The 16,215-nt window shown below is 50.4% G+C and overlaps 1 protein-coding gene across 1 annotated transcript in view; it reads right to left on the bottom strand.

Moving 5' to 3' along the window:
* Positions 1-280: 280 nt before the first annotated feature.
* Positions 281-16,215, bottom strand: part of LOC134048154 (hydrocephalus-inducing protein homolog) — a 70,201-nt gene continuing 54,266 nt past the window's right edge. Inside the window, exons 41-63 of the mRNA XM_062499754.1 lie at positions 15,802-15,989; positions 15,445-15,627; positions 15,086-15,205; positions 13,654-13,813; positions 13,376-13,548; positions 13,022-13,220; positions 12,265-12,364; positions 11,599-11,698; positions 10,937-11,105; positions 10,414-10,652; positions 10,029-10,089; positions 9,199-9,403; positions 8,591-8,823; positions 7,881-8,032; positions 6,756-6,948; positions 6,092-6,200; positions 5,251-5,505; positions 4,763-4,905; positions 4,192-4,413; positions 2,863-3,032; positions 2,253-2,353; positions 1,250-1,382; positions 281-443 (exon numbers count right to left, since the gene is read on the bottom strand). Of these exons, the coding sequence (XP_062355738.1) occupies positions 281-443; positions 1,250-1,382; positions 2,253-2,353; positions 2,863-3,032; positions 4,192-4,413; positions 4,763-4,905; positions 5,251-5,505; positions 6,092-6,200; positions 6,756-6,948; positions 7,881-8,032; positions 8,591-8,823; positions 9,199-9,403; positions 10,029-10,089; positions 10,414-10,652; positions 10,937-11,105; positions 11,599-11,698; positions 12,265-12,364; positions 13,022-13,220; positions 13,376-13,548; positions 13,654-13,813; positions 15,086-15,205; positions 15,445-15,627; positions 15,802-15,989 (3,771 nt within the window). The remainder of the gene's footprint in view (positions 444-1,249; positions 1,383-2,252; positions 2,354-2,862; positions 3,033-4,191; positions 4,414-4,762; positions 4,906-5,250; positions 5,506-6,091; positions 6,201-6,755; positions 6,949-7,880; positions 8,033-8,590; positions 8,824-9,198; positions 9,404-10,028; positions 10,090-10,413; positions 10,653-10,936; positions 11,106-11,598; positions 11,699-12,264; positions 12,365-13,021; positions 13,221-13,375; positions 13,549-13,653; positions 13,814-15,085; positions 15,206-15,444; positions 15,628-15,801; positions 15,990-16,215) is intronic.

Genomic DNA, 16,215 nt, shown 5'->3' with positions numbered 1-16,215 from the left:
AAGTTAGAATAATGTGGAGGGAAGGGGGTCACATTCTCCATTCCAGAGAGGTCCCGCAGAAACCTGTCTTTCCAAGCAAGACAAGCTGACAATTAACAATTTATTGCCAATTGTTTAATTAAAAATTAGTTAATTAACTTAGGTAATTAAAGATAGGATAAAGGTGTTCACTGGAGCTTGCAAGGGTAGCTGCAGAGGTCTCTGGTGAAGGGTGGAAGAAGCCAGTAGAAGACACGATGTTGCTGGCTCCTGCTGGATGCTGCAGCTAACACAAACGCTGTCACTCAGGTGTTAGTTTCCAGTGCACCTGCTTCTTGGGTCCTTGGCCTTTGTCTGTCTGCCGTAACGCAGAGCGTTTTGGTTTATCAAGACTCTCCTGCTCCTGGGCTCTGCCTTTCACAATCACCTCTACCTTCTTCAGAGCCGGCTCCAGCTTATGAGTCCTAGGAAGAAAGGGACTGGTATTAGTCAGATGAACATTTCCAGCCAGCCACTTTTCTGTCTCCTTGCACTGCACACCGTGTTGCATCCTCTGTCTGTGCAAGCAGTGAGCAGCAAATTAAACAACTGCACTCGCTGCAGGGAGGCTGCAGAGGTGCAAGGGCAGCAACATGACCAGCTAAGTGCCTGGGGACCAGCCACAGCACATGGGGTTCCATGTGGAGAAGCAGGCCTTGCTTGTTCCAAAAGGAAGCAGAGCTAGGGACTGGCTGGTCCCCGTATCTCTCGTTACAGATTTTGCAACCCTCCAGGAGCTTAATGTTTCATAGAGTGTCTTTTCACAGTGTCTCCCTAGCAAGGCCAGATGATGATCTTTCTGTGCTCCTCTGGGTGTTTTGCTGCCTCTCTGGGGCTGCTGTCTCCAAGCCCACCTCCCCATCCCAGTCAGAGGGACTGAAGGGAGGGTCTTAAGGGATGAACCAGGCTGTGCTTGGTGATGGCCAGCAATAGGACAGGAGGCAATGGGCAGAATCTGAACAGGAAATTCCACTTGAACCTGAGGAAGAACTCCTCTCCTGTGCAGGTGACAGGTTGCCCAGAGAGGCAACAGTGAGGGAGTGTCCCTCACTGGAATTATTCCAGAGCCCTCTGGACCCAACCCTGTGTCATGTGCTCTGGGATGGCCCTGCTTGAGCAGGGAAGTGGGACCAGATGACCTACTGTGGTCCTTTCCATCCCATGCCACCCTGTGACTCAGTGATACCCATCCGAAGCGGGAGTTCTGGGCAAGTGTGTAGACGTTGCCCACCTGAAGAGTATGGTGGTCCTAAACTTCCCCGCGTGCTTTGGGGAGAACAGCACGTGAAAGATCTGCTTTTGGCCAGGAGGGATGATGCCGTGGCAGGGGTTGATGTAGAACAGTGGCAGGTCTTTGATGTCATCTGGGCAGATTTCCAGGGAGGAACTAACACACTGCAAATAGAGGTGTTTTTGTTTGAAGCGCTGTAGCTTCTTGGAGTGGTCCTTCTGCTTGGGCTGCTGCTGAGAATAATGCTGCTGCTGCTGCTGCTGCTCAGAATCCTGCTGCTGCTGATGCTGCTGCTGCTCAGAATCCTGCTGTTGCTTGGCAAGCTGCCGCAGTCCAGAAGGATGCATCTCAAAAGGATGGTCCTGCTGCCACCAGAAAGGATGCAGCAGCTTTCTGTGATGGCTCAGAGGATTGGAGGAGAGGAACTGACCTGCAGAGAAGAAGAGAACACCTTTCAAAGACCAATCCTATGTTCCCAGCAAATCTGCCTTCTGCTGCAGGTAAGTGGAAGAGATCTGGAATGCACTTGGAACATCTCTAGCCGAGTACTTTCAGCAGGAAATAGAGCATCTGGGAGCAAGGTCTCTGCCTGCAGCACACATTCCTGTGCCAAATGAGAAGAGTTGGTTTTAGACAGTGACTTTACATTTGCCCTGGAGTGGGGAACTGCACACAGACAGTGGCTGCAGGGCAGCTCACTCATTACACCATTGTTTTTCCCAGTCTCAGACTTCTCAAAGAGATGACCTGATGTCCCCTTTCCCAGTCCTGACCCAGCGTGTGGCTCTTCCCAGAGCCTGGCTCAGCTCCTTTGCAGAGCAGAAGGGGCAGAGCAAGAACAGAAGGGGCTGAAAGGCAGAGGGGGACAAGGAGAAAAATCTCCAGCTGCACTTGGGAAGATGCTGATGAAAGTGAATGTGTGGACAAGGATGCAATAGCAATTCAGGGTCAAGTGGCAGGGTCTGCTCCCCAGGCCCTCAGCCACCAAGTGAAATGCCCTTACGCATCAGAGTGGTTGAGTATGGTTTCTTCACTGCTTTACTATCTGCAGCTTCCATCCAGCTGTATTCCAGGGCTATATTTCCTGTGTTGTGTATCCTGAAACTGAAAAGCAAGAAGGAGGAATAAAAAAACCAAGTCCAATAAATATAAAGCAAATAGTGCAATAACATTGTCTGATGGACTCCTGGTACCACTTTCTGCTGAGGACCATCTTCTTCTCCAGGCACCTCTACTATGCTCAGACTGCTGTCCTGGGTGGCCCAAAAAGTATTTCCAAGTCTGGAAGTTTAAGAGGAAAGGGCCAACGCGGTGCCCAGGACATTGAAGCTAAGAGGCTTACTCTGCACTTTAGGTCTTGGCTTGACTGCAAACTTATTCTTGAGCAGATGAGGACAAGTGACATGCAGTAAAAACAAACCCATGGCTGGTCTCAGCAGAAAGATATGGCAGCACTGAACCTCTGCTGACCACCGTCTCCTGCTTGGCTTTGTATGCACATAAATGGGCTTGTGCTGGTTTTGGCTGGGGTAGAGTTCGGGGAAGCGGGCACTGGCTCAGCCCTGGCAAAGGCAGCTCCCGCTCACAGGGCCCTGCTGGCCTCCAGCACTCACATGTCTTTCCTTGTCTGGTTGGGCAAGGTATCCTTGAGCTGAACCACTATCAGGTTCCGTTTGAACTCAGTGTAGCCAACAACAGCACTGAGGTACACCTTGGCCTCCTGGATGCTCTCATCCACAGTGTAAGCCGGTGCTGGTTCTGGTTCTGGGGCTGTCTGGACCATCTGCAAACAGAGGAGGGAAGAATCACTGAGCAGAGCCCAGAAAGTCAGGCTGACAAGGGAATCTCTTGGCCCCCAAGATCAGCCTCACAGAGGGACTAGAAAGGACCATTCACTTCTACTTTCCTGGAAAGATGACAAGACTGGGACTGATCCGCTACAGTAGTTGTTCCTACCTGTTGATCAAAGCAGTCACTACCACAGCTGTTAATATATCCATGGAGACTATAGCTGCATTCCAGTCCCTGTACTTCAACCTTGTAAGAGGGACTGGCTTTTTTCCTGGTCCCCTACAAATCCAGCAGGTCTCACAATTAGGATTAAGTTTGCCTGCTGGAGCTCTGTGGATGGAGAACCCCAGGACTGAAGACCTCTAGAAAGCGCCTTTTTCTTCTTGTCTTAAGAGCAAGTGCTCTCCAGATGTCATGTGTGGAGCAACAGCCACACTGCTGGGAGCTGGGAGTGGGCACTTTGGGAAGTGAAAGATCTCAGTAGCAAAGTCTCCAACTGCAGATGTGCTGATAGAAAAGAGGATGGTTTAGAGGCCTTAAAATGGTCCAGAAACTCAGACAGGACTTTCACCCAAGATGAGTATGTTTGGTAATAATGACAATAAAAGCAGGAGTCTCTGGAGATGATCCTTCTCCAGACTCCTCCATTCTGTCATACAGTGCCTGGGCTACTCCATGATGAGATATCCCACACAATACAGAGACCACAACCATACTCTGGTATCCATGCAGACAAAACTCGGAGTTCACCAGTATGTGCAGCAGAAGTGTATTTCTCTCCACTTCAAAAGAAGAGACATGGTGCAAGAGACTTAACTGCTCGTTGGTGAAAAGGCACCTAATGAGATGAAGAGATTTCTAACACCATAAAATGGGATAAAATCATATAACGTTGTCTCCCATTCAACATGGGCTGCAACACTTGTGCTTGTGGCACAGACTGATAGTTTGTGTGTGGCTAAAGGTCTCTTGTCAAAAGGCTCTTGTGTGATTGTATCTGGTCACTGTGCATCTCCCCTAGAATGCACTGCTGCTGAACCCCACGGCTGCCCAATGTCCAGAGGAAGCAGGAGCTGCTCAGCCAGCAGTGATGGTGTTATGGTGGTCTTTTTGTAAAAGCTAGGTTGGCTTTTTGCTGTTTTGCTCCTTACCTTCTCTTTCTCAGGCCAGCTGGCTGACATGTCCTTCCTGGTGGTATCCTCCATTGTGACAATGCACATTCGGTCCTCCCAATCCTGAACCATCCTTTGTGGTAGCTCAGAGTTGGTCTTGATCACCTTACATTTCACAGGGTGCCTCCTGAAGGTGGCTGGAACATCTGATTTCAAGGTGACTGTGATGTCCTTGGCATAGCCAGGATGGAGGTGTCCCATCTAGGGAGAATCAGGCAGTCAAGACCAAACTGGAAGGAAGCACTGCCAAGGGCAGGACTGACAGCAAAAGGGACTGATGTGGTGAGGTGCTGTGCCAGGAATCTGCACCTCGGTGTGGATTTATGTGAACTCTGATAGACAAAAGTGTGAACAGAAGGTGCCACCTCCCATAACGTGAAGCCTTTTCTGCAAGGCTGGCAGCCTTGGCCCAGCCAAGCCAGGGACTGCATCTCCTACATGGATGGCACTGGAAGTGGCTATCACTGCTATGTCAGGACTCCCTGCCAGCGCCCAGGAACAGCAGGGCAGGGCTTGAGCAATGGGGAAAGGGAGAGCAGTCCACGCTCACCTTGGGGGAGAACTGGAATGCGGCGTCTGCCTCCCACTCAAAGCGCATGACCTTCATACTGGTATGGTTGGTGATGGTGAAGGTCCTGCGGTAGGGCCTCCCGACAGGACAGTCCCCAAACTGGATGTGATTCAATCTGACAGCTGTTAAGGAGGAGAGCAAGAGATCTCAGTATGCAGGGAGCTCCACCCGCCCCTTTCACGTGCACAGACAGCTGTATGTTCAATGCTTCCTTGCTCCAAGCCTTCCTCCCCGTGGGAGGGAGTTCCCCAGGCCTCTCCCCATCCCACCACTTTCAGAGAAACACTCTGACACATCCCTAAGCCAGCGACATGCAGCACGGCACACGCTGCTCTGCATGCATGGCTACCACAGCCACAGGCCACCAAGTCCCGTGGCTGACAGCCCAGGCCTGGCTAGAGAAAGGACACACTTGATCAGATATTTTCTTCTTCCTTGCTCCACCTAGGCAGCCTCTCCTCTCTTACCATCAATAATGTCTTTCTTCAGACTGCGCTTAGCTCTCCTCTCATCTGTGTCTTCCTCTAGTCCATCAAGGGTGAATTCATCCTTGTGGCCTTCACCCACCAGCTCTATTAGGGTCTTCTTAGAGTAGATGTCTTCCAGTAACACACAAATCTTCCCTTCCAGATGTTGAGTCAAGGTGGGTTTGAAAATGACGTCAATATTTGTTGATTGCCCATGATGCAGAAAGAAGAAAGGCTTCTCTGGGGGCTTGCTCTCTGCACAGCAATGGAAATCAAAGTGATACAGCTCTACAGAGGAAATACTTCCATAGGATATATGAAGAAGAAGAGGTTGAAACCAGCTGCCCTCTACGCACAGCTTCTACCCCAGTGGTTCCAAACCCTCTTCCTATGTTCACGAGACTGCCACCTCCAGACACATCAGCACTTAGAGCAGCTGAACCTCACGTTGATGCCCAGCTGTCATTCCATCCGCTTCCAGCCAGTTCCAGCCATATGGAAAGCTGAGCCAGAGAGTGCTTTTGGCTTCTGCTGGCTGTTTGTGTGCTCAGGGGCTGCATCTGTTCCAGCTGGTACCTTCCCAATGCAGCAAATACCTCAGAGGGTCCACTGAGGTAGTGACAGTCCCCCACAGCTCAACCCACCGTGTCTAGAAGAACTGAACAACTTCTCACAACTTTCTAGGAGGAAACCCTGCAAAAGGTCCCCAAGAAAAGCTGGGGGGACAGAGAGCCCAAGGAAAGAAACTGTGTCTAACATCTGGCTGCTGCTCAGAGAAGCCAAGAGCAGGGCACACGTTTTCCCTCTGTGCATGATCACGCTTCATGGTTAATAAATTTACCATTTCCAACGCAGTCCTCTTCCACATCTTCAGTGTAGAATCTCTCGAGTGTGGAGCCCCTGCCTTTCAAGAAGAACGCTCCGTGCTCATCCTCCAGGTGTAACATAAACTGAGAAAAGGGAACAGAGAGCACAGTGATACTGGTGTGAGTACAGGATGGCACAGGGACTGACACCGCAGTGCTGCTGGTCCCGCAGGGGAACCCAGCACCTCTCCCACTGCAAACAGCCCTTAGCACAATAGGTTAAGTCAAACCAGCCAGGAAAAAAAGGGTCTTCAGAGACATCTGGATACCACTAACACAGAACCAAACGGGACAGAAAGTAATGAGCAGATTGTATTTAAACCACAACTAAGTTTGCTTGAAATGTAGTAAACTAGAATCAAATGCAATCTAATGGAACTGGGAAATCACACATCACCGTGAGAACAAAAGGTGACGAGAGACAGGGGGGAAAATACTCCATCACCACTCCACCTGTGTTTAACTTAAAGAAGAAAGACTGGATGGAAAATTCCCAAGAACTCCCTTCTTGGATGTCAGTCACTTGCTTAAAATTAATTTCTCACACCTCTTCTTAGGTGTGCCATGTTTTCTGGGACCCTCCCCCTGTGCCACAGGCATGTGTTCCCAAACCAAGCCATTCCTTGTGCAGGTTCTCACCTTGACAGGTACGATGCCATTGTTATGGATGACCAGGGGGAGCATCTCTGAATCCCCCACCCGGAGTCTCTTGAAGCGCAGCACAGCATTTCCCCTCTTGCTGCGAGCACTTGGGCACACGACTGTCACCTGTGGCTCATGCCCCTTCCCACTGATGGTGAAGGTCAGGGTTTGGGGCTTAATTTGCACAGAGCTGCAGGAGAGGCACAGAAACAATTTCAGCTGGCACTAACCCATTTCTCTCTGGGCAAGTGAAGCAGCAAGCGCCACCCACAATGTTTTCCCTGCCTGGTGCCCCTGTACCCCACAACACAGCCCCCCACCAGCCTCTTCCCAATCCATGCAGGGCCATTCACAAGAGGAATCTGCTCCAAAGAACCAGAGCCTTCCACAATAACAGTTAATAATTTCACTTAATTGAATCATGCAGTACAGCAGGTAAATAATGAGGCACTAGATGAGATATGGCAAATCCCCTGGCTGCAGGGAGATGAGACATCTGCAACAAGCAAAAGCACAGCAGGAAAGCAATATAAAAGCAAGGAGGCAAAAGTAAATCATCACCATCAATAAAGATAATTTCCAAGAACAGTAAAATAGCAATTTTGTATTAGGAATGAGACTTCTCTTGTTCCAATTCAGCCACTAAAGGGTTGAGGAAGAACAGGTCAAAGCCCCACTAGAGAGGTCCCAGGGCAGAGGAACTGGGCTCCTCTTTCAAACCAGCTCCAATCACTCACATAAAACCGCTTAATGAATGCCAGGGAACCACAGAGGATCACTTAATTTTACAGAATCTAAGAGGAAATTTTGACTGCTGACTTGCTGGCACCAAACTGTTCATCTCAGCCTTTGTCCTTGGAAACCCGCAGCTCAGCTGCAGCACATCTCAGTAACTTCCAGTTGGCTACCTAATATTTCTGTGTCTTCATAGTTCCTCCTCCAGGCTAAACCATCAGCCTCATTTTTCTGCTCTTTCTAACAGCTACTGCCTCCCAGATCAACTCATGCCAAGTACTCTGCCTAAGGCTACTGAAAGCATTAGAGCTAACAAGAGATCTGTGCCTTCCCAGTGGAGAGGCAGTTTTCAGTGAGGCCACCCCCAGTATTCCACTGGCAATTTACCTTTTTGGGATGACAAGGGAAGCCTTGAAAGTACAGCTGTAGTTCTGCTTCTCTGGTGGGGTGAAGGTCACCGTAGCAACGGCATTGGATGAGCCAGGAATGGACATCATGTCAGGATACAACTTGAAAATGTTATTGATAGGGCTTTTTTCCTTGGGGAAACCCAGAGAGAAAAGTTAGGAGAAAGCACCTTTCAACATGACACAGTTTTATTCATAAATGCATTACTGAGAACAGCCCCAGACAGTGTGTCATCCTTCCTGCTTCCCGAGGCAGGCTCCTGCTCTCCCAGGGAATGCTGACCTCGTGCTAAAGCATTGTGTGTTTTGAGTGCTGGCAGCTGCCCCAGCATATATGGAAGGTGGGCGCTGCATGGAAAAACCCTGCAAATAACCTAGAACTGGCCTTCAAAGAGAAGGAAAGGCCAGGGAGCCCGAGGAAATGCTCTGCTTTGAGCCCTGGCATGTCAGTTCATAACAGCCCCTCTCTGAGTGTGCTTCCCACTGAAGACCCAGAGGTGTGAGCCAAAACCTTGCTTGGGACATGCAAAATTCAACACAGCTGTTCCCTGGCTCTGCTGCTCTCCCTTGCACTTTAACCTGCACTAAGCTAGACTAGTCTGGGCCACAGGAAGCAATCCATCTGGAGAACAAAACAAACTCTCACAAGGCCTTTAGAGGGCAGCCATCACCTTGGCCTCTTGATCTTACCTTTCCAGGCAGGGGTTTGTTGGAGAGGACCACGTCACATGGCAGACCACTTGTATTGTAGACACTGAAATGAGCTTCAGCCTCTTGCCCAACCAGAACCTTGGTGAAGACAAATTTGTTCTCTTCTCTGACAAACAGACCCGTGCCTTTGACTGACCGCAGCTTGCAGCTGAGGTTGGTGCTGCTGCAGATCGGGTACTCCTCAAAGGTTAACATGACATCCTCAACAAGTGCTGTGGACAGACAAAAGGAATGAGCGTGGAAAAGCCTCCCTGATGAATTTATCCGCACCCTGCTGGCCTCTCAGAAGGCTTGATGAGCCCCTTCTGCCGATGTGACTGCTAAACCCAAGCTTGGGTGGGGGAGCTGGCTGTGAGGATGGAGCTCAGTCATCCTCAGTCTTAGAGAGCATTGCTTTCCTTTTATCCTTCCGTGCATCCCTCTCAGCCTGGGAGGGATGAGTCCACTGGTGGACTTGAAGAGGGCTGGAACCTCTTCAAGGATTTTAAGGTGGGACACCAGGGTTAGTGTGCCTCTCTATCCTAGCAGCAAGTTGAGGTGCTGATCAGCAGCAGGTGTGACCAAGGCAACCTATGGACAGGATGTACCTGGGAGGCAGGATTCGGCAATCAGGGTAAAGGGAATGCCCACGGGATTGTCCTTGGGGTCTCTGCCCATGATGTCAATGTAGAGCTGCTCCTCACATGTCCCCTCCTGCCCTGCGAGGCATTCCACTGTGATCTTCTGCTGGCCCCATGGAGCAACAGAGCCGGAGCAGGGGGACACCGTGAACATGCCAAGACTGAGGTAACCCTGCAGAAAAAGTTCCAAGAGAGGCTGATGGCTAATAGCTGTGCCCTGAGCACCCCAACAAAGAGTATGTCCTGCCTTGGCCTCCAGCTGGGGCCAAGTACCCAGTCCCAGGGCAGGGAAGGATGAATCCATGGCCCAAAGGCAGCTCCAGGCTGAGACCAACCAGCCAAGAGGAGCTGCAAGCCTGTCACAAGTGACAGAGAGAAAGGAGTTTGTGTGTAAAGAATGAAGGTGGTAGCTGTGATCCTTCAACCTCCAGAGGTAACACAGGACAGTAGAAATGGCTGTGAGAAATGATGGGAGAGAGGTAAGGGACTGGGAAGAAGAAAAAGCAATGTGTTCTGAGCTCTGTGGACTGGGATTTTAGTGGGGGATGTTTTTGCTTCTGTGGTGTTCACACACCTATGCTGGCTAGCAGCTGTCAAACACAGGACCTGCTCCCCTCTCTTGACCCCACAGCTCCAGGTCTGAGCCAGAGTACAGGACTGTCAGTGGGACTGAGCACATCCTGGACTCCATCCTGAAGACTACATCCCACCCTGTGGTGATCAGCCCCCAGCCTGGGCACAGCAGCATGTTCTCACATCCCCTGCAACAGCACTGCTGGGGAGCAGGAGTCACCCACCTGTGTCAAGGAGCTTGATTTCAGCTTTGTTCCTGATGGAGAGGATTCCTCTTGCTTTGAGCTGAGGAAGGAGAAAGCAGAGGTGTCTGTCATGCTGAGCTCCCCTGCCTTTCTCTGAGGTCAAAGCTGGCTTTCCTCCCCACAGAGGAAAGCCTTCCTGCTGCTGATGGCTCCCAGAGAGCAGCCTGCAGCACCCAGTGCTGCAGAGAGCAGCTCTACCACCAGCTTCATAGTACACATGGGGATACCAAGGTGATGTTTTGCTCCCTCTCCCCAAGCTAGGGATGCAGATGGATGATAGCCCAGGTCTCCTGGCTGCCTGCCACATACCAGCCATGGGGTGGTGCCTCCTCAGACAGGAAGGGTGGTGCAGGGCTTCTCATACCTTTTGCTTTCCAATGCAGATGCATCCTCGGGTGCTTGGAGGATGTGGAATTTGAAGTTGAGCATGCCTCTGTTCTCTAGCACGACAGTCTGGGTCTTCTTGGTGCCCTTGAGCATGGCCCCAAAGTTGATGGGTGAGGCAGGCTCAATACTGTACTTGCTGTACACAGCTTTTGCCGACACCCTCACTGGGATGGTGGCAACAGTCTGGCTTCCTTCCCCTGAGCTGGCATCTGTCACCTGTGTGCACAGGAAGGGGTGGTAAACAAAGCCAAGAGGCCAGCTTGCTCTACCCCAGTCGCCAGCCTCCACCCCAGGCCTCCATCAATTTACCCTCCCTGTTTAAGCACCTCCTCCAGAGTCAGATTCTCACCTCCACTTAGGAAGCCTCCCAATGGTTTTGAAAGACTTTGTGTATGTAGGAAAGAGGATTCTCCAGTTAAAGCCTTCCTTCCTTTAGATACCTATCCTGTTGATGCTCCCAAAACACCGTGTGATAACAGAGCCTGGCCCAGGGGGCTCACCTGGCAGTACAGGATGGGTTTGTTCTTGACGACCATTTCCCTTGTGGGGTGGAAGAGCATCTCAACATTCACACCAGGCTGGGAGGCAATCAGCATGCCCGACTGAGGCTCAATAGTGAAGTGGGATGCCAAATCTTGCATCCTGGGACCTGCATTCTTCAGCACAAAACTGAAGGGGAGAAAGGGAAGGAATGGAGATCTCTGCAGTAAAAAGTATACATCCCACCAGCACAGCCAGGACTTTGTATAGGATTAGGGAAAAAAAAGAAAAGGGAGAGTCCAACTCTGCTCAGGGAATCCTGGATCTTGACAGAGAGTGCAGGCAATCACGAGGTTACTGCAAGAACCCTTGACACCAAAATTTTTCATTCACTTCTTTACAGAGTTTCAGAAAGAGAAAGGAGGTGACCATCAAAGAAAGGCAATGAATCTCAGCATTTCAGTGGCTGACATTTCGGGAACTCTCTTTTGGGTTCCTCTTGGGCTGTGGAAAACTGCTGGTTTATGGCTGGGTTCTTTGGTAAAATAGTTGAGATTAGAGAGCCCAGGTTTTGCATTTATCAAGAGGTAGCCAGCATTGAAACACGTTCTAGCCATTGACAGAGGCAGAAGGCAGGCCTGGCAACCCCAGGAAATGTTCACTACCAGGTAGCTGGACTCACCGGTACTCAATGTTGTACATCCCTTTGTTCTTTAGACTCAGGACTTTCTTCACATTTTCCAGGACATGAATGGTTCCAAATTCCAAGCTTCCATCTGGACCTGCAGAAAACCCGCAGAACAAGGTCAAACACGGTATTTGTGAGCTGCTGCAGAATACACCAGGTCACAAGCTACATGGAGGTCTTGGCACAAAACCCTTTTCAGCAAGTTTCTGTTCTTGAAAGTGTTTTCCAGCTACTTGTCTGCCCATTCTCTTCTTACTCAAAATATCTGCAAGCTTAGTAGCTAAGCCTTAGGAGCTTGGCTTCCATTTCCTCACTTCCAAGCACAAATCCAATTACTTTATATGCTGTGCTGAGCCTGTGGCAGTTGCCAACTGCCTGTTCACATCTCTGTGGTTTCAAAGCCCCCAAATCCAATCTGCACGTGAAGCTGTACACTTCAAAGGTCAGAGGGGAGAGACTTAAGGCTGTCAGTGCCCTGATGAGGTTTTATTACACACAGCTTGCAGGGTATGTGCTTTATGTATCCATCCCATCCCATCCCATCCCATCCCATCCCATCCCATCCCATCCCATCCCATCCCATCCCAAGTGCTTTGGTCTCCCACCTCCCAAGGCAGTGCAGTGCACCTGGACTGCTTTCTTTGGGAGGCATCCACTGACCTTCAGGCATGTCGATACTCAGAGAAACATCACAGACCTCTGCAGAGATCTCAATGTCTTCAGCCTGAACAATCCCCAGGATGTTTCCTGTATCTGAAACCTGAAGCAGCAAGAAACAAACATTGTTCAGATGATTCTTTTAGTAGACAGCCTGTAAGTCCTTGTCTCTGCTGGCAGCTTCCTCTGTGGCCTCCTTGGCTTCACAAATGTTGGTGGACTCCCATGCTTTGTTCACCTGCCCCAGTGGGATTCTGCTGCAGAAAAAAGCCCTATCAGTCTGTGCTCCTACAGCAGGGAATGCTGCTGCCAAAGCATCCTTGAGAGGCACAGGGATGTAAGAACAACCACAAGAACTGTGAGGTGTCTCAGAGCAGATGGCATTGACATGCCTCTCCAATCACCTAGCACCCTCTCTGAAACGCAGCCCCTAAACCACGGGGAACAAAATCCCAGCGGGAGTGTTTGTTGCACTATGCAAGAGGTTCAGACAAAGTCCAAGAGGAATGTAGAGATAACACTGCAGTCTGTACAACCAAACAACAGCCTTCAACCACTCACAGGGACAAAGTGGTTGTGGTACAGGCTCAGGATGCAGTGTCTGGTTATCTGGGGGGATGTGGATGCACTGCACGTCCTGGCAAACGCAGTGTAGAGGCAGAGGTTGGGGTCACAGCACCCTTGAATCTGTCAGGTGCAGCTCTTCCTGAGTCCACCCTTAAGAGCACACAGCTGCAGGGCAGGGCCCAGTCCCTCTCACCTCTAGTCGCAGGGTCTTCTTAATGCTGCCAATCTGCTCGGCCTTGAAATTCAGGGTCACTTCAAACTCTGAGTGGGGATCAATGATGCCGTTATCTTGTGACAAGGAGAAGGCCTCAACAAGGTCATCCAGCCCAGTGAGCTGCCAGGCCATGGGCAGTAGGGTGTTGTTTTTCAGGACCAAGGTCCTGCTGTCAGTCCTGCAGAGACAGGAAGGCACTTGGCATCAGCTGCTGGACGGTCACACCAGCCTCACCACTGAATGCAACTTGCAGCAGCTCCATCCATGCCCTGGAAACCAGGTCAAACATTTTCTCTTTGTCACAAGTCCTGGAGTGCTTGTGGGAGGACTGACCTGTGCAGAAGCAGCTTGTCAAAAGACAGCTCCAGGGGGCTGACCTCCAGCATCACGTGCACCCCATGGCAGCACAGGCTGAAAACCACTGGGTCTGGGTTCTTCTCAATGCAGCAGATGAGTTTGTCTTCCAGGAAGCCAGGGGAAGTGGGGTATGCCCAAATGGTCAGCTCCTAGACCCGGCCCCACAGAAAGAAATAGAAAGAGCACTGTGTGTGAGCAGGAGGAGCAGCTCCTGGGCACTTGTACAGTGCCAGCTCTACCTGCCCTCCTCCTACCTGCTTCTCCTTTGGTTTGAGTGTCATGCTGGGAGGGTCCAAAAGGAATGTCACTGCTTTCCCATCATTCTCAAAGGAGAACTGGACCTCTGCATCCACAGGGGAGTTGTTGAGGATGGTTAAATTCTCTGAGTTGCCGGGACAGTTCCGGGCCTTGTACCTGTCCACAAAAGGGGAAAAGGCTGCAGAGGAGACTGTTGCCTTTGCCACACGTCGAGGAGAGCTCCATGTGCACCCAAAGAAGCGGTGCTGGAAGACCCAGTTCTAACAAACAAGTGAGGGAAATGGATCCCAGTCAGGGGCATGGACGTGTGCTCATCCTTGCCTTACTTTGATGCCTTCCCCTGGACTTGGTGCCTCCACCCCAGAAGCCTGATGATGCTCAGGCCACTTCAAGAGTTTTTAATACAATGTAAATTCAAGGGTGCCTAGAAAAGCAACAGTACACCAGGCACATGGGTTCTTTCCCCTTCTTGGGGTGCCTTCCCTGCTGAGTACAAAGAAAGAAAACTCTTTCTTTAAACTCTTCTCTTTTGGAAAAAAGTTTAGCTAATCTCTTTCATAAAAGTCATAAAAATCCTTTGGATTTCATGCGTTAGCTCAACATCTGAGAAGGAAATTTAAAGCATCAATTCCCAAGAGGAATGCAAATAGATAACAAGGACCCTTCTCTCAGGTGTGGAAATGACTTTGGAGTGAAAGGGTTAAAGAGGCAAAGAGAAATCCCAGATTATCCATCAACCTGGCTAAAGATTGTCTGGTTTTTTAAACTATTTTGATTTCATTTCCTTACATTGGCAAAATAGACCTAGCCCTCCAGATCTCCCATGGAGACAAGAATTTAATGTTAAATAGTATTTAAAAAAAAAAGTGACAGTAAAAGTAGAAATACACAATAGCTTCAATGACAGCGTGTTTAGGCAGACTTTACCTAGCAGTGAGGATGCAATGTCATCACAGGAAAATGTACATGATGCTGTACATTACCCCTGACACCCATTGGCAGGTGAACCATAAATCTTATTATTAATTACAGATTAATGAAAGGTTCACAAAACCATCTACAGAAGAATTGCTCAATCAGGCTACCTGCAGAGCTCAAAGCACCTCTAAAACCACCATACAGTTCATTCCCTACAGGGTGAAGCTGAGATGTGGAGGGGGACAGAAGTTGCCCCCCAAGTCTCCTTTGGTCTGGCAGCAGCATGCGGCTCTGGCCACCAAGGCGGCCACCAAGACACCCACCGGGTAGGCAGAGCAGCTCCTCCAAGGCCCATTTGCCTCTTATCTGCTCAAGTTCACACATCTGTGGTCCTTCAATCCCATGTGTCTCCCAGGACTCTGCTGGGGACTGCCCTGGATTGTGCCAGCAGGACAGCATGTCTCTCCAAGCATGTCCAGGAAAGAACAAGGCCCAGCAGGGAGCACATACCACTCTCTTGATTTCCCACACAGCAGAGGTCCAAAGTGGAATTGCTTTGTGCTCTCAACATATTCCTTGAAGATGATTTCATCTGCCTCCATGGTCTCCCTCCACTGTGGAAACACCAGCCTGGGCAGAGAAAGTGGGGAAGAAGGAATTACGAGATGCTCCAAGTAGGAAATGTAGTCAGAAAGCCATAACCCTTCCTGGTGGCTGAGGCACCATCTGCCTTCCCAGCTCCCAGCACAGGAAGAGATGCTGGGTGACCTCAAGCAGCACCACCTGCCCAGGCCAGAAGCACCAAGGGGCAGCCCTGGCTGTGAGTTCAGGGGGCAGCAGTGTGGGAGGCTGCCAAGGGCCAGCCTTACCGCGGGTTCTGGCTGATGCTGGGGTACACGCCCGTGCCACTGCAGGGCAGCTCGTACTGGCGCTTTGTCTCCACGAGCTCAAACCTCAGTGTGTGCTCAAACTTCCCTGGCCTTTTGGTGGAGAAGTGGACCTTCAGTTCCACCTCACCGTGGCCAGGCACTATCCATCGGTACCGTTTCAGCCTGGCAATTAAAGAGGAGGCTTCAGACATTGCTAAGGAGCAAATGAAACAAGGAGGGTGCACTGGCCATCCCGTGGAGGCACTGGCACAGGGTCACTGTGGAGCTGGGGATGACGGACCTTGTTTGGCAAGAGGACCAAGAAGCAGAGGCATCACCTCTTCCCATGTGGCTCACCTGTGGAATTCTGTGGGGGTTGAGGCTCTTTTCAGCACACTGTTGGATCTGGTTGCAGAGGAATCCTGGGGACTTTCTGTTCTGTGTGTGGAGATATGGTTCTCCTTTGGAGAGTTGTCTCTGCTGGCTGCTTTATGTGTCTTTGGTTGGCCCTCGGCAGAACTGCCCTTGGCATCTGGGGCCTTGGCCTAAGGGGAGAGAGAAAAGGGAGGGACAGGTGAGCCCTAAGACATCCCCATCCTGGAAAGCAAAGCAGGTATTTCTCAACCAATGGAAGAGAGAATAAATAAACAAATAAGTCCACCTGCCCAGGGTCTTGGTCTTCCTTACTGGTGTTTGTTTTACCTAGGACACCCCTTCTCACTTCAGGACCCTGTTCTCAAAGGAAGTTGACAGTTTTAGGTGATTTTTTTT

The sequence above is a fragment of the Cinclus cinclus genome, chromosome 11 (assembly GCF_963662255.1).
Source record: "Cinclus cinclus chromosome 11, bCinCin1.1, whole genome shotgun sequence".
Classification (NCBI taxonomy): Eukaryota; Metazoa; Chordata; class Aves; order Passeriformes; family Cinclidae; genus Cinclus; species Cinclus cinclus.
The sequence above is the reverse complement of the archived record's forward strand: the minus strand, read 5'-3'. Positions and strand labels throughout refer to the sequence as shown.